Consider the following 20,400-nt stretch of genomic DNA (forward strand, 5'->3'; position numbering starts at 1 on the left):
GATGTTCCCTGATTGCTGGGCTGGGCTGCTGACCCCTCTGCTTCTGCCTCCAGATGCATCCCTGTCCCAGCTAACCTTTCATTCTTCTCCCTTCCCTCTCTCCTTCCTCTCCCCCCACCTTGTCCCCTCTGCCTGTCCTGGGGGCTGGGTCTCTCCTGTGCTTCTTGGTGTCTCTCTTCGGCCTTCTCTCTTCCCTCTCAGTAACCATGGGTGGCCCCACCCTACTCTGGTTTTAGACCCTTTGATCCAAACCCCACAGCCCTCCCCTGCTTCCTTTCTGTCCCTGCCCAGTGCCCCACCTCCCCAATTCAGGGGACCGCTGTCTCCAGATGCCCCTCTGGTCTCTCGCTTTTGCAGTTAATTCTCTCTTGGATTTATGGAGGTTTATCCATTTTTCAAAACTTCAGCTGGGAGCCAGCGCCAAGGCAGGCTTTCCTGTGCTCTCTCTGACCCCTGACCCCTGTTTTTGTTCCAGGCCACTAAACCATCTAAAGAGATGAGCGGGTCGAATGAGACCTCGAGCCCAGTCTCAGAAAAGCCCTCGGGTTCCAGAACCTCCATCCCTGTATTGACTTCCTTTGGGGCGAGGAATTCTTCCATCTCCTTCTAGAAGCCCCTCCCATCTCCCTCCCAGCCTGTGCCCTCCCTCACTCCCGCCATCACCCCTCACTTCCTCCATCTCCACTCCACCTCACCCTCCAAAGGCTCACCACGTGCGTGGGGCCCTCCTCGGACCTCGTATTCATCCCCCATTGGTGTTTTTGGTTTTTAAAATGAATCACAATTATCTTTTTTTTTTAATTTTTAAAAGCAAAAGAGTACAAGTAAAAACCAAACACACCATCCTTGACTTCCTCCTGTTCTCAAACGGCCTGTCCTCCGCCCACGTCCTTCTCTTTCACCTTCTTCCTCCCAAGTCCATCCTGAAGTTCCCACCTCCTACCCCTATCCCCACTCCCACCCCTCCTACCTTCCCTCCCTAATTTCCCAAGAATACCTGGAACAAACTCTGAGCCACGGAGACTTGGAGCAGCAAGAGACTCCTCCCCTTACAGCATCCCTTCCTGGAGGAGCGGTGGACATTGGACCAAACCCAGCATCAGGCTGGACCATGGGACAAGGGAGACCCTGGCCCTGGAGATGCCCCACTCCCTGTCCAACCTCAGAAGAGACAGTGAACACTGCTGCTACTCTACTTACTCCCTTCCTCTCCAGCCACAGTGGGCAAGAAAGACAGATGGGACTGACCATAGGACTGGCCAGAGACAAGCCGAGTCTGAGAGGCCTCAGGCTGGGGGGTGAGGCTGGACCCTGGGTCCCGGGGGATGATCTGGTTTACTGGGGCCCAGTGTGGTATGGTGGAGGCGGCTGGGCCGGTGCTATGGGAGGAAGGAGGCCGGGTGGAGGGTGGTCTTGCAGACATTCTGCCGCTGGGGCTCTGCCTTGGGAGAGGGCAGCGCAGGGAGGGGCATTTTAGTTTCCTAATTTAGCACTTTAAATGCCATTAACTTATTTAATGGGGGTGGGGTGGGTGAGGTTGAAGGGCCTAGATTAGATTTGGAGGCCTGAGGGTGGGGAGGGAGCAGTGGTGAGGGGAATGGGGAAGGACTGAGGGCAGTGATGGGGAGTGGTGAGGATAAGCTGGCTTTGACCCCGCAGCTGGGGGAAGCTTGGCCTTCAGCCATCTTGGTGATTTGAGGGTTATCACAGAACGGGGTGAGACCTGTGGGGATCCAGTGATCACTGGTGAGATGTCTGAGGGTCCCCAAGGCCTGAGCAGCAGGCCAGGTGCCTTCCCTTGCTGAAGCCCCTTGTAGGGTGAGAGCACGGATGTCCATTCTCAGTCCCGCCCCCCCCCCGGGGGGGGGGGGCACAGAGGGGCCAGCAGGGAGGTGATGTGGAGGGGGAAGGATGGGACGGGCTCCCCAGGTTCCATTTGGAGCACAAGGTGTATTAAGCACAAGGAGTGGGCCTTGAGATTGGCTCCCCCTAAAGCACAGGACACTGAAGGAGACAGAACCCCAAGATTCTGGGATATGGTGGGGGAGGCTGGTGCTTGGGGATCAGGCAGAGGAAGCTGCTGAGGGCTTGGGGAGGGGTGGGAAATGGGGTTATATTCATTAATTTGGTTTTTGGTTTCTGTTGTTTCATCTTTGTTTTTTAGCTTTGGATCATTTTTGTACCAAGGCAAGCAAGCCTTTTTGAAAAATAATAAGAGGAAAAAAAAAAAAATCCCTCCTGGAAAAGAAAAAGAAAGGAAAAAAAAAAAAAACCCTAGAAAATAGGAGAAAAAAAAAAGACCTCATAAATGATGCAATTACTTTTAATTGCAGGCAACTCTTTACATTTAAGTGAAGTGTCTTAACATTTTATATTGTTTTAAAAATATATTTACATATTATATATATATGATATACGTAATATAAATATATATAAATATTTAAAAAACGAAAAAAAAATCACGGCACTCTCCCTAGCCGCTGTTTCGGCGGGGGAGGGGCGCTGGGGACAGGCGCACGGCCTGGCCTGGCTTCTGTGGTCCAGTGAAGCGGTTTGGTTTGATTTGGCTGTACAGAGACCCCTGACTTGGGAGGGGTGGGGGAGAGGTGCCCCCCTCCTCCCTTCACGCCATTACACTCTGCTTGCTACTCTTTGCTTGTCCCCCACTCAGCCCTGTGACCTGAGTGTGTGCCCCACTGTCATTGTCTTGAGTTGAATGTCCCGTTGTGGGGGGAGGAGGGAAAGGGGGGAAAGCCCATCCATGAGGGGCCATGGAGGGAGCCGTGCCCCACCCCAGCCTCTCAAGTAGAGTCCAGCTTTCTTCCCTTTGGTTCCTGCACACTTATGGGCTTGGAGGCATTTGCGTCTGAGTGTGTGCAGCGTGTGTGTGTGTGTGTGTGTGTGTGTGTGTGTGTGTGAGTGCATGCTAGCACAAGCCCAATGATCGTGTGTGCAGATGCATGGGACATGCGTGCACAGGCATGACCTATCACATGCAGGGGAGGTGTGTGCACATAGATGCATGTGACCTGTTTGGGCATTGGCATGCAAATGTGTGAACATGTGAAAAGTGTGTGCAAAAATGCCTGGCTATTTGTGTGGGACCACGTGTGGATGGACAGGGGTAGTACATGGAGGTGCATGTGGCCTGTGTTTGCAGGTGTGTATGTGTGCACATGTGTGCTGGTGCAGACAGGAGTGTGGGAGTCCCTCTATGGGTGTGTGCGTGTGTGTGCACTCGTGAGTGTCCCATCATTCCTGCACTACCCTCACGGCTCTTCCAAGCCCCTGTCCCCCTGGCCTCTCAAAACCCACAGCACGTCAATGACCCCAGCTGCATGCGCCTCGCTGCTCCGTCCATCAGTGTGTGCTTGACCAAGAGAAACTATGATGTCCTGGGGACCCCTGTACCTGGTCCCCTTGCCCCTGCCCACTGTGCTGTGTTATTCGCATGGGGGGTTTCCTCTCCTGCCCCTTCCACAATACACTGTTTCCCCAGGAGCTTCAGGGCTGAGGCTCTGAGTGGGGTCCCGGGAGGGATCCCGGGGCCATCCCGGCTCCACACCTGCCCTGTCCACCCCGTAGGGCCCATGTTGGTGTAGCAGTGATGGCTTCTGTGGATATTCTGTGACCTCTGTCGGTGTAACTTGACAATTTCTAAATGGAAAAGGGTTGCTGTGTTTTTTTTCTGTCTCTTTTTTAATGTCCTTTTTCTTCTCCCCACCTTCCTGCTCTTTCCTTTTTGGTTTTTCTAGCCGAGTGTTTGGGGCTTTAATAAAACTTTCTTTTTCCTCTCCTGGATCTCCTTCCTGTCTGCTGCTGTCTGATTATTTCTCGTGTTCACTATTGAGGGCATGGAAGGAGCTGGGATGGATGGGTTGGGCAAGGGGGCCAGTACTCAGGGCTTCAACCTCTGAGAGCAGGGTGTGGAGGAGGAGGGACAGGACTTAGCACAAGGCCCATGAGAAGCAACACCATCTCAGCTGCTGAAGAGGAACCCCAAGAGCCAGCTCGTGTGAGCACCCCAAGAAATGCTGTGTGTATTTCCTATGGCTGCTCTGCCACTTCCTACACAGGGGACTAAGAAGTCTGCACTGGGAGATGTTGGGCATCTGTCCAGAGTCATACAACCAGGGAGCTATAGGCTCTGGATCTGAGTCTGCCCGACCCCACAGCCATGCTTTCCCCAAACCAAGTAGGGTCAGCTGGCTTCCAGCACTCTCCAGGCTGGATTTCAGCCTCCTGCCTCTGTGTGGGGTGACCTTTCATGATGACCCCAGCCCTCTACAGCTTTCAGACTTCTGACTCTGGGACATGAACACCATCAGCCTTGAAGCTGTGGACACGCATATGCAAACGTGTAAGGAAACAAGATGCAGTGACTACACACCATGCACGTGGAGCAGGCCAGAGGTCCTGCTGGATGCTCTCAGGAATTCCTGGGATGTGAAGGCTGTGTCCCTGTTTGTGTGTTCTAAGCTCCCTTGAGGGAGCTCCAGGTGCTTGGCTGAAGCTTGCCCTAGAACACTTAGCAATTCCGTCCCATATGGTGAGGGCAGTGTCCGGCATCCAGTCTTCCAGCCGTTGCTGGAGCCCCAGCTGCACTTTGTTCCAGCCCTCTGGAACAAAGGAACAGGTTGGGCATCTGCTCACTGTCTGCTACCACATGGGTCCCCCTCCCACCAAGGCCCCCAGAAGAGCCAGTTCTCATCCTACCTGGAAGCCATCCACGTCCGTGAGGATGTCGGCAGATCTCGCCTTTTCTTTCGCATTCTATTCCCAGAAATGGAGCATAGCCAATACCACTCCCATCTCTCTGAATCATCACTGACTGAAGACCCGGGAACAAATGGAACCAATAGCTGCCTGTCAGGGCTCACACCAGGCATGTCTTTACCCCTTCCAACCCCTTCTGCCCGCTGAATGGCAGTCCTTGTCAGTGTGCGCATGTGCTACACAGGACATCCAAAACTGACTGCTACTTGGAGAAGGTGGACGTGAGGGCAGGTAACCCAATCCTTGTATCCTCTCCCTGGACTTTTGACTTATCCATGGGTCCACACTTACTAGCAGAGTGACTTTGGTCAAGTTGTCACTGATCTGTGCCTCAGTTTCCTCACATACAGAATGGAGATGACTGGTGTTGAGTTCATGAATGCAGAGAATGGAATTGACACACAAAGCACTGAGCCCACATTAACATTAGCTCCTAGCTCACATAGACACAGGACATTCAGAGCTCTTTCCAGCCCCAGCATTCTTGCCTGGATTGTCTCTGATGGATGTCATCTGCTCTTCTTTCAGTCACTACGGGCTCATCAGGGGGTACCTGGAAGCTGGCATGGTGCAGGTACAGCACCACAATGTAGAGGAAAGCCCACACTACACCGTATCATGCAACTAACCCAAGATACAAACCCCACACTGTTCTTTGGCAATATTGTCTTGGCCTGGAGGGCCTAGACTGGTAGCCTTCCAAGCCTGTTTGGTGGGCAGCACTTTCGAAGTCGTACTGAAGGCTGGCAGACCAGAGAGGCAGGAGCTGTGCAGCTGCCTGGCCCCTGCAGGAGAGAGCTGATGCCTGAAGGCACCTGCTACCACTGCCCTCACAGCTTGCACCCATGCCCGCGCCACTGCTAAGACCAGTCTTCATGCCACTTAGAAGAAGCCTCCTGAAGGAAGAGGCTTGCCTCTACCTCGCCCAGCCTGGTTGTCCTGCCCTCCTGGGGCCTGGGGACCTCACCTGCTTCCCATCTCAGCCCTGCTCTGTCCCCCCCCCCCCCCCAAACAAGCGAGACAGCTGACTCATGCCTCCAGGAAGGCTGTTTATTTCCAAGATATAGACTGTACTTTGAAGACAGGACTTTTCAGAAGCAAGAAAATCTTAGTTGTCGCCTAGACGGGTGTGTCAAGGACACAGTGAAAGAGCCATGCGGAAAGGGCGGGGAGGAGCTTTATCCAACACTGTTACAACACTTTAAAATGAGCAAAACATCTTTAAAAATCCTTATAAATTCTTTATAATATGTTACACATTTAGAGACAATATTTACAATAAAGGGCTGGGAGAGGGAGGACAGAGAAATCTACAGCAAATCTTTGCATAAAAGGAGGACTGACAGAAGGGGCAGGGCTTCCCTGGAATGAGTGAGGGGTCAGCAGGGGTCTGGTGCTCTGAGGTCTATTTACAATACTGGGGGGGGGGGGGGGCTGTGAAGGGGGCGCTGGGCCCTGCCCATCCTGCAGGAACAGCCCAGCTCAGACCCCATAAATCAGTGTGTGAAAGAGACAGACACCAGGGTGTTCCTGACTATCCCCTCCTAGGGGAAGAAGGGGGGGGGGGGAGTTCTGGGGGCTGAGCTGTGGACAGAGCAGGCCCAGCTGGAGGAACCAAAAGGGGGAACCCTGGGTCCTCCCAAAACTGAGGAGCGGGGTAGCTCCCCTTGGTCAAAACGCTTCATGGGGTGACTGAAGAGGATGGCAAAGGGGGGTGGGGATGAGCTTGGTGAAGGGTTCAGTCTTGCCGCTGTGGCGTGGCCCGAGCCTCTTCCCCCGGCTCTAACAAGCATGGGGGCAGGGATCCTGTGTGCACCGAAGGCAGGGACCTTGGGAACGGGCAAGGGGAGGAAGGGAGCAGAAGCTTCTACTGGAAACACCTTTGGACAGTGACTTACACACTCTCACACACGCGTACAAATCCTCTCCCCAGACACAGGCCCCTCCTGAGCCGGGGGCTGGTGGGGGAGGGCAGAGGAAAGAAGCCAAAAGCCAGTGATCACCCAGTATCTTTCTTCTAGCCTGGGTCTTGGGGCTCCCTCTCACTTCCCATGGCCAACAAAGGTCCCTAAGTGCAGCCTTATAAAGGCCCTGTCACCAATCCAGGGGACACAGACCCCAGCGGAGCCCCCCGCCCCCCCCTTCCCTTCACCTTTGTCCTGCTCCTGGCTTCACCTCGGCCCGCGCCACCAGTTCCAGCACGCAAATCCCAGCGGCCTGTGTCCTCTCGCTAGCACCCTGCTGTGTCTAGGGGCAGTAGAAGTGGGGGTGCCAGCCAGAGGGGCCCTGTGGAGGCCGAGGTGGGGGGGGCGATGGAGAGGGAGGGCGTTACAGACACTGATGGAGGCGGGAGGCGGCCTGGCGGCGCGGGGCCTGGCTCTGCAGGGCACTCGGGTCCCCGGGCGGCAGCGAGGCGGCCGAGGCCCTCGCCTTGGTGGACTCCAGGCTGCTGAGGCCCGAGTCCTTGTTGTCGCTGAGGGCTCGCGCGCCGGGCGGCTCCGGGGCGCCCCCTCCGCCCAGCTCCTTCCACTCGTTGAAGTTGAGATCGGTCAGCGGGCTCTGCACCACCACGGTGTGGCGGCGCCAGCTGCTCCGGCGGCGCCGCGTTTCGGGGGACAGCGGGCGCCGCAGCCTCACGGCCAGCATGTCGTCGGCGGTTCCCCGCAGCCGCAGCCGCAGGGCCTCCAGGCGCGAGGGCCGCGCGCCCAGCACCGCCGCCGCCGCGGCCGTCGCGGGGCGCAGCGACTCCTGGCTGCTGGACGAGGCGGAGCCCGGCGGCTCCGGAGCGCGGGGGCCGCCGCGGCCCACGCCGGCGCCGTCGGCGTCGGGACGGCTGCGGGACAGGCGGCGGCGCGCCAGCGTGTCGCAGGGGATGAGGTGGTGCGAGCTGAAGGAGGGCCGGCGCCCCAGCCGCGCCCCCGGGCCCGCGCCGCCCTCCGTGTCCGTCTCCACCAGGCTCAGCTCGCTGCGCTCGTCGTCCGCCTCGTCCCCCGCGCCCGCGCGCCGGCCCTCGGCGCCCGAGCACACGCTGCGGTCCATGGTGGACAGGGTGGAGTAGCCCGACACGATGGAGCGCGTGTCCGCCGCCGGCCGCTCCTCGGGCGCCGCTGAGGGGCTGAGGCGCCCGGGGGCGGTGGGGACGGCGGGGCCCGGCCGGGGCTCGTCCGGCTGCTCCGGGGCCCCCGGCGTCCCCGCCGCCGCCGCCCCGGGCTTGTGCGCCTCCTGCTCCGAGTCGTCGTCCGTGCTACTGCCCAGGCCCCGCGCCTCCCGCCGCTTCTTCCGCTTGCGGTTGACGGCCGAGATGAAGGAGATCGCCAGCATCTCCCGGGTGTACGGCTCCTTCTTGGGGGCCCACGAGCCCTGCGCGGGAGGAAGGGTGAGGAGGGCGAGGGTTAGGGGCGGCGCAGACTCGGAGTGCTTAGGCCTCAGGGGTTCAAAGCCAGGCTGCACCCCTGAGAGCCCGCACTCGAGGCTCCTCCTCCACCTAGGTCCGGCTGGAGCACCACCCCGGTGATCGCTGCCCCTAGGCGGCCTGGCAGTCCCTGTGGCCCCGAGTCTACTCTCCCCGGCCCCCTCTGGGCCCCGGATCCAGCCCTGGCAATCCTTTCACACAGGGCTCCGGTGGTGGCCAGCCCATTCTGCAGACTCTCTCCAGGTCGTAGTGACCAGTGCTTCCGGCACACTAGTCCCCCAGGGTGCCCAAGATCCCTTCTCTGACCACAACTACCCCGTCCCCTTTCACTCCCTAAGCCGGGAATCCTGCCTTTTCATCTGCAAGGTAGGTACAGCCTCTCCATGGCCTCCAGTTACTCCTTTTCCCAAGCACCAACCTCCACCCCAGACCAATCCAGGCGCCAGCATGGAGTCCTCTTCCCTCCGATGGTTTGGATGGTGGCTGTGCTCACAGCTAAACCCTGTGGCCTGAGTGAGCTCAGGGGCCTGCAGACCTAATGCATTTGTTAACAGGGTCTTTGAACACAGGCCTTTCCAGAGCAAAAGTGCAGTATTTTCCTCTGCCTTTTGAGAATCCTGAGACCCAAAGTGACACAGGGATTTTCTTCCCAGTGTATGTGACTAATGCAAGTAAGTATTCTCATGTTGCCAGGTATTTTGCCTCTAGGTTAGGGTCATGAGGTTACTTCTAGAGTGGCTAGGGACATCTAGCTGGGAGCTCAGCTTGGAGGGGGACCTGGAGTTGGTTACTGCTTAACACCCTCCGGGTACAGTGGAGCTGGTCACTGGCCCATGCTCCTGTCAGGAACAGCCAGACCATCCTGGCGGAAAGGCGGCGTTGCAGTGTGATTGTAACTTGGGCTGTGATAGGCTTTGTTCAAATAGAATCCTCCCTGGAGACTCAGCTATGTGAAAGAAAAGTGTGTCCCCACCGCTTCCCGTCTGCTGCTCCATGCAGCTAGTGGTGATGATGACTCTAGAAGCTCCAGGAAACAGAGAACACTAAGAATTGTTCACTGACTTGACAGGCCAGCAGTGGTGTGAGCTCCCAGCACCTGGTCTTCACCCTTGGAAGCCAAGTAGGAGGGCCAGGGCCTGGTGCCTAAGGTGGCCCTATCTTTATGGTCAAGAAGGGGATGTGGTGAGCTCTTCTTGCTAGGTTCTGACACCTGGCATCCCCAGTGGATCAGACTACCCAGACCACCCACTATCTGTGAGTCTAGTCTCCGTCCTCCTGGCAGATGTTCCTCTTTATTACTAATAAACTGGCAGCCTGGTCCTTGCCTCATTATCTCTATCTCAGGGGCTTGTCTGCTAGTTTAGGCTAATGCTAAGGACAAATCCAGGCAATCACTGCATCAGAAAAGCAAGAAACACCCAGAGCTGGGCTGGGAATGTGGCTTAGTGGTAGAGAGCTTGCCTAGTATGCATGAAGGCCTGGGTTCTATTCCTCAATATCACATAAAACAGAAAAGGTGGGAAGTGGCGCTGTGGCTCAACTGGTAGAGTGCTAGCCTTGAGCAAAAGCAGCTCAGGGAGAGGGCCCAGGCTCTTGAGTTCAAACCTCAGGACTGGGAAAAGAAAAGAAAAAAGAGAAAAGAAAAAAGAAAAGAAAAGAGAAAGAAGAAAGGAAAAGAAAGAAAGGAAGGAAGGAAGGAAGGAAGGAAGGAAGGAAGGAAGGAAGGAAATACCCAGAGCCTGAAAGCAGAGGGTCAGACCTGACCCCAGAGCATTCACTGTGGAAAGAAGCCATCTGACCTGCCTCTGCCCATGCCCAGAATTCTAATTACCTAAACTATCTGAGCCTTGGTTTTCCCATTTGTAAAATAGAGATAGTAAAAACAAAGATAAAAAACAAACAAAAACCCCTCAAGGGTTTTCTGTAGGGACAGCATGGAATGGGTACTGGTGAGTTCTCTGCACAGCCGCTGGCGCCTGGCCCGTGCTTGGCCAGCATGAGGCTGTCTCTCTTCCTGTTTCACTCCAGTAATTCTAAGCTAGGGTCACAGTGAAGTCTGAGTGGGCTTACAGCAAAGCTGCACTTTCTGAGACACATGCTCTGTGCATGTTCAAGGTGCTGAGGCTGAGCAGAAGCCTCCTGAAGAGCCCTCAGGCTTAATGCAGGCCCAGAATCTGCTGGTCAGGGAAACAGCAGCCTGTGAACTGGGTGGAAGTCAGTGCCGTGTCCACTGTGGGTAAGGGTCACAGTGGACAAAGGAGGAGCCAGGCCATCAGGGTAGGATAGGACTGCTGGGCAAAGAGCTGGCTCCCAGTCACTGTGGACTGCGGCCACAGTCATTTCTGAGGCCTCCCTTTACCCCCAAATCCTTAATACTTCATGGCTCCTTTAGGGATTCATCTGCTTCCCTGAGGCCCAATTCAGGCTTCCTTTACTGCCTAGCCTGCCTGTTCTCCTTCACTGAGCTGAGGCTCTCACTTCCTTCACAGAGGAAAGAGCCACCAGTGCCACCTGCCTCCTGTCTCTCTCGTTATTGCTCTGGGGAAGCGTCTTCTGCCTGCAGGGCTTGGGTCCCAGCTCTTCTCCATCCACATGACTTGACTGTTCTTGAGCAGCCAGGCTTCTGCACATGCTCTTTTCCCTCCCTCACTGAGGAACGAGCGTTAGTATCTTCGCTTCTGCCTCCGCCCATGGATATGGTCCTTCTCTGCTCATTAGTTTAATGTCTGTCTTCCACTTGAGAAGACTAGCCTTGGGAGGCCAGGAACCTATCGGCTTTGCTCGTTATGCTTTCAGAACCCAGCACAGTGCTGACATGTTGCAGATGTTCAGTAAGTATCCGTGGTCTGACTAAATAAATAAACCCACCCTCCGGAGACATTGTCAGACTAGGGTGTCAGGGTAGTGCTGATTTTACAGAATGAGTTGAAAAATGTTTTTCTATTTTCTAGGGGAGATTGTACAGAACTAGTATTGTCTTAATGCATCCATGTTGTGTATCACTGAGCAATGTGGATGCGTTCCAGGAAGTACGTGGTCAGGTGACTTTGTGGTTGTGTGACTATCATAGTGTGTACTCATAAACCTGACAGTACAGCTTAGTACATACCCAGGCAATATGGGTCTCAGACGTATATGCTCCATTATGGACCAAAATGTTATTAGGTTGTGCACAACTATTTTACCTCCGTAAAGCAGATACGCATGTGCGTGGAGCGGGCTCTCTGGGTGTGAGTGGGGCTCCCTGCGGCTGGCAGCCTGGGGATAGTGCTGCTCTTTTTTTTTTTTCTGGTTGTGGGGCCTGGCCTGGGCGCTGTCCCTCAGCTCTTCAGTTCAAGGCTAGCGCTCTACCACGAGAGCTTCTGGCTTTTTTCTTTTTTTTTTTCTGCTTATGTGGTGCTGAGGAATCAAACCCAGAGCCTCATGCATGCAAGGCAAGCGCTCTACCAGAGCCACCTTCCCAGCCTCTGCACAACTATTTTAAAATAATACTATTTCATAATTAAAATATTTTAAAATTAAATAAATCAATTATTGAAAATAAAAATCTGGATATTTGGTAACATATAATCTTAGCACTGAGGAGGCTTAGGGCAAGAAATGTAAGTGTAAGCTTTTGCTCAAGGCTAGCATTCTACCACTTGAGCCACTTCCAGCTTTTTCTGTTTATGTGGTGCTAAGGAATCGAACCCAGCGCCTCATGCATGACAGGCAAGCACTCTACCACTAAGCCACATTCCCAGCCCAGGTTATCCTTTCTTAAGGTGAGTTTTGATGATTTGAGTCTTTCAAAGTATTGATCCATTTCTTCTAAAGTATGAGTTTATAGGCATAAAGTTGCTAACAGTATTCTCCGGTTATACTTTTAGTGTCTGCTGTGATGTCCCATGTCATCCCCCTACTTCTGGCAATTTGCACCATCTCTTTTTACAGTCAGTCTGGTTAGAGGCAGACTAATTTTATTTATTTTTTCAAAGAACCAGCTTTTTGTTTCATTGATTTTTTAACTGCTTCTAACTTCATTGATTTCTGATCTCATCTTTATTGGCCCTTCCTTTTGCTTGCTTTAGGCTCCCCAAAGAATACTTATCATATGAGACATCCTGATTTATCCCCATTTTACAGATGAAGAAGCTGAGTATCAGAAAGAGGTTAACTAACATGTTCAGTGTCCCCAGACTACTGAGTGGCAGAGTCAGGACTCAAACTCAGACTGTCTGACTCCAGAGCCCGTGCTTCTAACCCCCGAGCCACACTGTCTCCTGGCCACTGAACTCCCTTTTACTAGACCAGATATCTCACCAAGCACTGCCTAGGTGAGCTACTTCTCAACTTATTTTGGATACTAAGGATTTCCCACCTTCCTTCCCAGGGACCCTAACTTTCCTCATGGTCTAACGATCACCCTCCCAATTCTCTTGACTGAAAACCAAGGTGGGCTGGTGTGGATAGGGAGAAGGCCTTTAGAACTGCCTCGTTGCTTACCTTGGACTTGGCTGAACTACAGGTGGTGGAATCTGTTGGTAAGAAGAAAGAAAATGAAGTTGGATCAGGGCAAGAGAGGACTGAGTCTTAGGAACAGAACTCGCTTGCCTCAAAGGCTTTAGAAACCAGGGCAGGGCATTCTCCCTAGGCCCTAGGAGTGTGATGGCATTTTCTACAAGCCAAAAATGATGTCAGTCACTGCTTCCTTTTCAGGCAGGAAGTGACATCATGCTGGGGGCGGGCTGCCATCTGTCCAGGGTTAAGAAAAAGGAGGGCTTTTCTTTGGGTCTGGTTCCTTCCCCTACCCCTTCTGTCCCAGCGCCTCTAAAGCACTGGAGAGAAAATGCCAAATATCAGATGCAGTCCACCAAAACCACAACAGTGCAACACAGCAAATCACAGATGCTCTGGAGAAATGGAGACCACACAGTGCATGGAGAGGTGGGGCTTATCCCCCCAACCAACCAGGCCATGAGACCACATGAATGGGTCAGACAGAAGCAGTAATGAAGTGGGGGGGGGGGGACCTAGGGGTTACAGTGGGCTGCTGATTGGAGGGAGGTTAATCCCTGTTACAGCCAATCACAAAAGAGGACAAAGCCTCCTGTCTGTGAGACCAGGGTCCCATGTATGTCACAGCATTCATTAAGTGGAGAAGGAACCAGAAACAGGTCCCCACCAGGGCTGGAGAGGGGCAGGCTGATTCCGCAGCCTCCTGGGGTAGTGGGCAGGTGGGGTTAATACACTCTCACTGGGGCAGGCAGGTTAGAGGCCCCCCCAGCCCCTCCCCCAGCACACGGTGAGAACAGCAAGATGGGCTGACCACACACACTGGACGGCCGCAGCAGGTGATTAGAAGAGACAGAGGGCTCCTTCCTGACCCCCCACCCCCAAACGCTGTCTTACAAGGAGGGCTGAGCTCTGCCTGGGACAGAACTGAGGGGCCACTGTGTGGGGGGAGGAGGCAGTGGCTGGAGCCAAGAAGGGCGAGGCCATTCTTTTGCCTCTGAGGACAGAGGGTCAGAGGCCTCTGAAACAGGAGCCTAAGAGCCCAGCGACCAGGGGCTGCTGGGGGCAGCTTCAATGCGCTCCCTGCAGAGGCTGGCCCCGTCCAACCTTCCCGAGCCCTAGCAAGTCAGAAGTGACCAGCTTCCCACAGAGAGAGGCTCACTTGGGGGCTGGGAAGCGCAGCCAGGGGTGGGCCAGGCTTCGGCTCCAGTAGGAGCTTCCTCCCCCCTGAGGAGGAGGCTGGGGATGGGAGAGGAGAGGTGGGAGAGAGCGTCTGCTGGTGTGTCCGGGCGGGGCTCTCTGCCCGGAACCTTCCTGCCTGGCTCTCAGGCCTGCCCAGCCTTCTTATAATCACCCGCTACTGTTAGTGACCGAGGCCGCAACACTGCACAGTACCCTTTAAATCTCCAACAGGTCCGCTGGAGGAGGGAGGCGGGAGAAGAGGAGGGTGGGGTGGAGGGGAGGGGGAGGGAGAGCAGGGGAGAAGAGGAGGGAGGGCGGGGTGCAAGGAGAAAAGGAAGAAGAATTAAAAAGAGGAACTCCCATAGAAGGACACTGCCAGCCCGGGAGAAATGAGACCAAGGAGAGAGACCGGAGGAGGAGGCTGCCGGAGCCCTGCCCACCTGGGGGCGGGGCTCAGCAGACCCGAGGCTGGATTTCCCCAGACAGGGAGGGGCCCCGACAGCCCCAGCCGTTTTCCTAGCGGGGAGAGGCCACAGCCAGGCTGAGATTGTGACAGGGAAGCTGGACTTCTGGACAGGCGCCTGGGACCCTCAGGAAGGCAGAGCCCACCCCCCTCTGCCCCCCACCCCCGGGCTCCTGCACTCACCTGAGCCTGGGTCGCCAGGGGGCCCTGTCCTGCCAATGTTGGGCAGCAGGTACTCGATGTTAGGCACTGACTGTGGCTCCTTGTCATCCACAGGGGTCTGCAAACAGGAGGAGGGGTCAGCCAGAGGCTCCCAGAGGCTCCCCCTTGGACATCTCAGAACCGAGTGTCCTGACAATAGGGCCCATGTCTCCTCATCAGATTGGGGCTCACTAGGGCTCGCGTGGCAGGCAGGGGCCAAGGGCAGGGCCTACATGTCCTCCACAGGTCTGTTCTGTGCCTTCCATACGGAACAGGATCCCAAAGGCTCCCTCAGCTGAGGAGGAACAGACATGTCTCCCCCATCAGACTAGCGCTCCCCACAGCCTTCCCTCAGGGTGGAGGGCAGTGCGGCCTGGGCTAGTGGACTGGGTCTCCTGGGAACCAGGCCCCAAACTCCCCCGTGAGACTGGGGGTTTGTGAAGACAAGGCTGTGTCTCCTCCATCAGATGAGATGGCCAGGGCTGGGACCTTGCCAGGCTTCCGTCTTGCTGCCCACTCTGTCCCCAGGATGGGGGCCCAACTCAGGACGGACACACACACGTGTACACACACACACACGTGTGCACGCATGTGTGCGCACCCCCCCCATCACTTACTCGTTCTCCCTTGTCCTCATCATCGCTGAAGAACCAGTCTGACTGCAGAGGAGACAAAAGGAAGGGGTGAAATCAGCACGGAGAGGGCTGAGGGCTCAACCTCATGGCTGAGGACCCACAGGCACCGCCTGGGAGCCCAGGAAGGAGGGCGCAGAGGTGAGGGGAGCCCAGCTCTATGGACTAGAGAAACACAGGGGCAAGTGGGGCCCAGTGTGGGAGGAAAACAGACACCCCCCCAGTGCAAGGAGGCCAATTATCAACCCGTGTCGGGCTTGGGGGGGGGGGGGGCATCTCACGCAGATGACAGCCTGAAGGCTGGGGGCAGCAGTGCCCTCTAGTGCTAGCCATGTGTACGTGCAGAAAAGGCAAGACATTACATGTCGCTGTGTTCTCTCAATCTCTCTCTCTCTCTCTCTCTCTCTCTCTCTCTCTCTCTCTCTCTCTCTCTCGCGCGCGCGCGCGCGCGCGCGCGCGCGCACACACACACACACACACACATACTGACACATTAAGGATCAAAGTATCATATTCTTTACCCAGAAAAAGGTGTTAGGATGTTCTTTCAGTGGTGGACGAGCAAGAGCTTTTTCACAAATTCCAACCAAACAAGACAAATAAAAATGAAACACTTAGATATATTTAATTTAAGAGATTAAGAATCTTGAAGAAGTCTTTCTCAATATTTGCTGAGGAAAAAGAAAATCAGGGCCATGTGGGGTGGTGCATACCTGAATACTATTTTCTGGGAGGCTAAGGGAGGAGGAGCTACAGTTGGAGGCTAACCTGGGCCACACAGTGAGCTTTACAGCACTATGGACTACCTGCAAGCCTGCAAGACCCTGCCACAAACCAACACCAAACCCATCCAAATTAAAACAGATTGCTTACAAGTAATCAATGATCACATGTTCTTAGAACTTTTAGCCACACCAGACATGGGAAGATAAGAAAGAAATAGAAACTCTGGACTTACTTTTCTTTCTTTGTTAAGACATGACTTGAACTCAGGGTCTGGGCATTGTCCCTGAGCTTTTTTTTTTCCCCCTCAATGCTAGTGCTCTACTACTTTGCGCCATAGCACCACTTCCAGTTTTCTGGTGGCTAATTGGAGATAAGAGTCTCAAGGACTTTCCTGCCTGGGCTGGCTTTGAGCCAAGATCCTCAGATCTCAGCTCCTGAGTAGCTAGGATACAGGCATGAGCCACCAGCACCCAGCTGGACTTAAGACTTTTGTATAATGTTGGATTGATAAGACTTTGAGAACTCTTGGAGATGGTCTAAGATGCATTTGCATTATGAAATGGACTTGAGCTTTTGGAGGCTAGGGGTAGAATGTTATGGTTTGGTTATGAATTATCTTCCACAGGCTTATCTGTTGGAGCTTAATTCCTAACATGTTATTTTGGGAAGAATGAGACATTGTAAGAGGCAATACCTAGCTGGAGAAAGTAGGTCACTAGGGGAATGTGTCTTGTCTTTCAGTGAATCTTATAGTCTTTCCTCTTCCTGGTTCACTCTCTACTCCCTGTCTACCTAGAGGTTAAGAAGTTCCTCCACCACAGGCTCCTCCTACCAAGATGTTCTGCTGGAGCCCAAGGACAGGCAGTCATGGATTGGGTCCTCTGAACCTGTGAGCCAAAATAAATCCTTTCTCTCCCTCTCCCTTTTTTGTGCCAGTCCAGGGGCTTGCATTCAGAGCTTGAGTGCTGTCTTTGACCTTTTTTTTTGTCAGTTGTGGGGCTTGAACTCTAAGCCTGGGCACTGTCCCTGCACTCTTCAGCTCAAGGCTAGTGCTCTACCACTTAAGCCACAGTGCCACTTCTGGTTTTCTGGTGGTTAATTGGAGATAAGAGTGTCATGGACTTTCCTGCCCAGGCTGGCTTGGACCCACAATCCTTAGATCTCAGCCTCTGGAGTAGCTAGGTTACAGGCGTGAGCCACCAACTCCCAGTACTTGAGCATTTTTGCTTAAGCTAATGCTCTACCACTTAAGCCATAGCTCCATTTCTGGCTTTTTGGTAGTTAATTGGAGATAAGAGTCTATGAGCTTTCCTGCCCAAGCTGGCTTCAAACCATGATCCTAATCTCAGCCTCCTGAGTAGCTAGGAGCCACTGGTGCCTAGCTTGATCCTGCTTCTTATTTTTTGCTCAGTCATGAGGTTTGAACTCAGGACCTAATCACTGTCCCTGAGTTCTTTTCTTAGTGGGTGGTGGGGCTTGAACTCAGGCTTGGGTGCTGTCCCTGAGCTCTTTTGCTCAAGGCTAACACTCTACCACTTTGAGACACAGATCTACTTCTGGTGTTATGGTGGTTAGAGATAAGGGTCTCATAGACTTTCCTGCCTAGGCTAGCTTTGAGCCTCGATCCTCAGATCTTAGCCTCCTGAGTAGCTAGAATTACAGGCCTGAGCCACCAGCACCTGACTGATCCTGCCTCTCTTTAACAAATGAAAAAGTAGAGGAAGCTACAATGCTTGATAAGAAATGTACTCATTATCTTGCCCATGTAACTGTAACCCCTCTGTACAGTATTTTCACAATAAAAAATAAATAAAAATAAAAAAAAAGAAAAAGTGTGTGTGTGTGGTTGGGGGGCGGGTGTCTAGAAGAAGCATTTAAACAAAGCAGCGTAGAAACTATGGAAAATCATGAGTCAAAAAGGAATCTTCCATACTGGTACAGGAACAATAGATTAAGAAGTACAATAAATCATAGTATATATGTATTGAACCTCTTAATACATATTAAGCAACAATTCATAGAACTACAGTGAGACCAGAAAAATTAAATATTGTAATGAGCCAAAAAAATTAAAAGTAAAAATGCAGATGTGCTGAACAACAGAATGGACCAGTCTGGCCATGCTTAGAACCCTGCCCCCAACCATTAGAGAAAGCACACAAAGCAATCAAATAGCAACCAGACTCTGGGATACAGACAATGCTCTCTGCTCATAATTGAAAAAGGAGAGAAATAATAGCAATTTTTTTTTGGTTGGTTGAACTCAAGGCCTAGGCACTGACCCTGAGCCTCTTTGTGGTCAAGGCTAGCACTCTACCACCTGAGCCCCGGCGCCACAATTCTGGCTTTTGAGTGGTTAATTTGACTGAAGTCTCACTGACTGCCCAGGCTGGCTTCAAACCAAGATCCTCAGATCTTAGCCCCTTGAGTAGGTAGGATTACTGGTGAGAGCCACCAGTGCCAGCATTCCATGAGACTTTTATCTACAATTAACCACTCAAAAAACCGGAAGTGGAACTGTGACTCAATTGGTAGAGCTCTAGCCTTGGGCACAAAGAGGCTCAGGGACCACATCCAGGCCCAGAGTCCAAGCCCAACAAAAACAAAAACAAAACTAACAATGGGGCTGGGAAGGTGGCTCAGTGGTAGAGTGCTTGCCTTGCATGCATGAGGACCTGGGTTCATTCCTAAGCACCACATAAGCAGAAAAAGCCAGAAGTGGCACTGTGGCTCAAGTGGTAGAGTGCTAGCCTTGAGCTGAAGAGCTGAGGGACAGTGCCCAGGCCCAGAGTTCAAGCCCCACAACCGGCAAAAAAAAAAAAAAAAGGCCAAGAACTGGAGGATTGTGGTTCATAGTAAGCCTGGACAGAAACATTTTAGAGACTCCATCTTCAAAAAATAACCAGCATAAAGCATGGCTAAAGGCATGGCTCAAGTGGTAGAGCATCACCCTTGACCTTGACAGTGCCCATCCCTGGGTATTAAAAAAAAAAAAAGCCTAAAGGTTTGGCTCAAGTGGTTGAGTGCCAGGAGAGCAAACAAGTTAAACAACGCATGAGGCCCTGGGTTCAAGCTCTAGTATAGATTAAAAAAAAAAAATTAGCCAGGTGTTGGTGGCTCACGCCTGTAATCCTAGCTACTCAGGCGGCTGAGATCTGAGGATCCCGGTTCAAAGCCAAGCCAGGCAGGAAAGTCCGTGAGACTCTTATCTCCAATAAACCACTCAGAAAACGAGAAGTGGTGCTGTGGCTCAAGAGATAGAGCCCTTGCCTTGAGCTGAAGAACTGAGGGACAGCGCCCAGGTCCAGAGTTCAAGCCCTATGATGAACACCCCCTCCTCCCCAAAAAAATTGCATTCTGTGAAAGATAAATGAATTAAGAGGCTGAAGGATGAAAAGAAAAGCCAAAGACTAAGAAAAATATTGGCAAAGATATGTCTGATAAAGAACTATTGTGCAATATATACAAAGAACTCAAAAATAAGAAAACAAAGCTATCTGATTAAATAGGCCAATGACCAGGACACCTCACCCAAGAAACACAGATGGTAAATGACCATATAAAAAGATGCTCCACCACATATGTCACCAAACAAATGCAAATTAAGACAGGAACCATTACACAGCTATTAGACTTGAGCCAAAGTCCAGAACACTGACAGTTCCAAATGCTGACTAGAATGTGGAGCACCAGGAAGACTTATTCATCACTAGTGGAATGTAAAATGGAGAAGTCTCTTGGGGATACCTGTTTGGTGGTTTCTTATGGAACTAAATAGCTCTTCTCATATTAACCCAAGGAAGATGAAAACTTCAATCCATGCAAAAACTTGCACGTGGATATTTACAGCAGTTTTATTTATAACTGTCCAAACCTGGAAGCAGCCAAGGTGTCTGCTATGGTTTGGACAAGTGTTCCCTAAGGCTCAGGCATTAATGGCTTAGCCCCCACATGGTACTTTAGGAGGTAGGGCCGCAGGGGAGCTCCTTAGGCCACTGGGGGCATGCGCTTGAAGGCGATTGTGGGACCTAGCTCACTCTCTTCCTCTTTGCTTCCTTGCAGCTTCACAAGTCAAAAGCAATGGGGTCAGTCATGAACTGGAACCTTTTCGACCACAAAACACAATAAACCTTTTTTCTTGCTAAGTTAATTCTCAGATATACACTAACAAAAAGCTGACAAACACATGTCCTTCAGTAGGTGAATGAATAAGTAAGCCATGATACATCCAGACAATGAGAAATTATTCAGTTTCAAAAATAAATGGGCTGGAGCTGGGTGCTGGTGGCTCACGCCTGTAATCCTAGCTACTCAGGAGGCTGAGATTTGAGGATCACAGTTCAAAGCCAGCCCGGGTAGGAAAGTCCATGAGACTCTTATCTCCAATAAACTACCACAAAAGCCAGAAGTGGAGCTATGACTCAAGTGGAAGAGCACTAGCCTTGAGCTGAAGAGCTGAGAGACAGCGCTCAAGCCCGGAGTTCAAGCCCCACAACCGACCCTAAATCAATCAA

At 52.8% G+C, this 20,400-nt stretch overlaps 2 protein-coding genes across 5 annotated transcripts in view; one reads left to right on the forward strand and one right to left on the reverse strand.

Annotated features, from left to right (window-relative positions):
* Positions 1-1,497, forward strand: part of Srcin1 (SRC kinase signaling inhibitor 1) — a 73,524-nt gene extending 72,027 nt beyond the window's left edge. For both annotated transcript variants that reach the window (XM_042674080.1, XM_042674083.1), the window contains one exon: positions 476-1,497. In XM_042674080.1, the coding sequence (XP_042530014.1) occupies positions 476-610 (135 nt within the window). In that variant the 3' untranslated portion in view covers positions 611-1,497. The remainder of the gene's footprint in view (positions 1-475) is intronic.
* Positions 1,498-5,812: 4,315 nt separating this feature from the next.
* The window catches only part of Arhgap23 (Rho GTPase activating protein 23), a 79,568-nt gene continuing 64,980 nt past the window's right edge, over positions 5,813-20,400 (reverse strand). For all 3 annotated transcript variants that reach the window (XM_042673991.1, XM_042673992.1, XM_042673993.1), the window contains 4 exons: positions 15,146-15,187; positions 14,511-14,607; positions 12,674-12,705; positions 5,813-8,136 (listed from right to left, as the gene is read on the reverse strand). In XM_042673991.1, the coding sequence (XP_042529925.1) occupies positions 7,105-8,136; positions 12,674-12,705; positions 14,511-14,607; positions 15,146-15,187 (1,203 nt within the window). In that variant the 3' untranslated portion in view covers positions 5,813-7,104. The remainder of the gene's footprint in view (positions 8,137-12,673; positions 12,706-14,510; positions 14,608-15,145; positions 15,188-20,400) is intronic.

The sequence above is a fragment of the Dipodomys spectabilis genome, unplaced genomic scaffold (assembly GCF_019054845.1).
Source record: "Dipodomys spectabilis isolate Male_0828 unplaced genomic scaffold, ASM1905484v1 ptg000018l, whole genome shotgun sequence".
NCBI classification, from domain to species: domain Eukaryota; kingdom Metazoa; phylum Chordata; class Mammalia; order Rodentia; family Heteromyidae; genus Dipodomys; species Dipodomys spectabilis.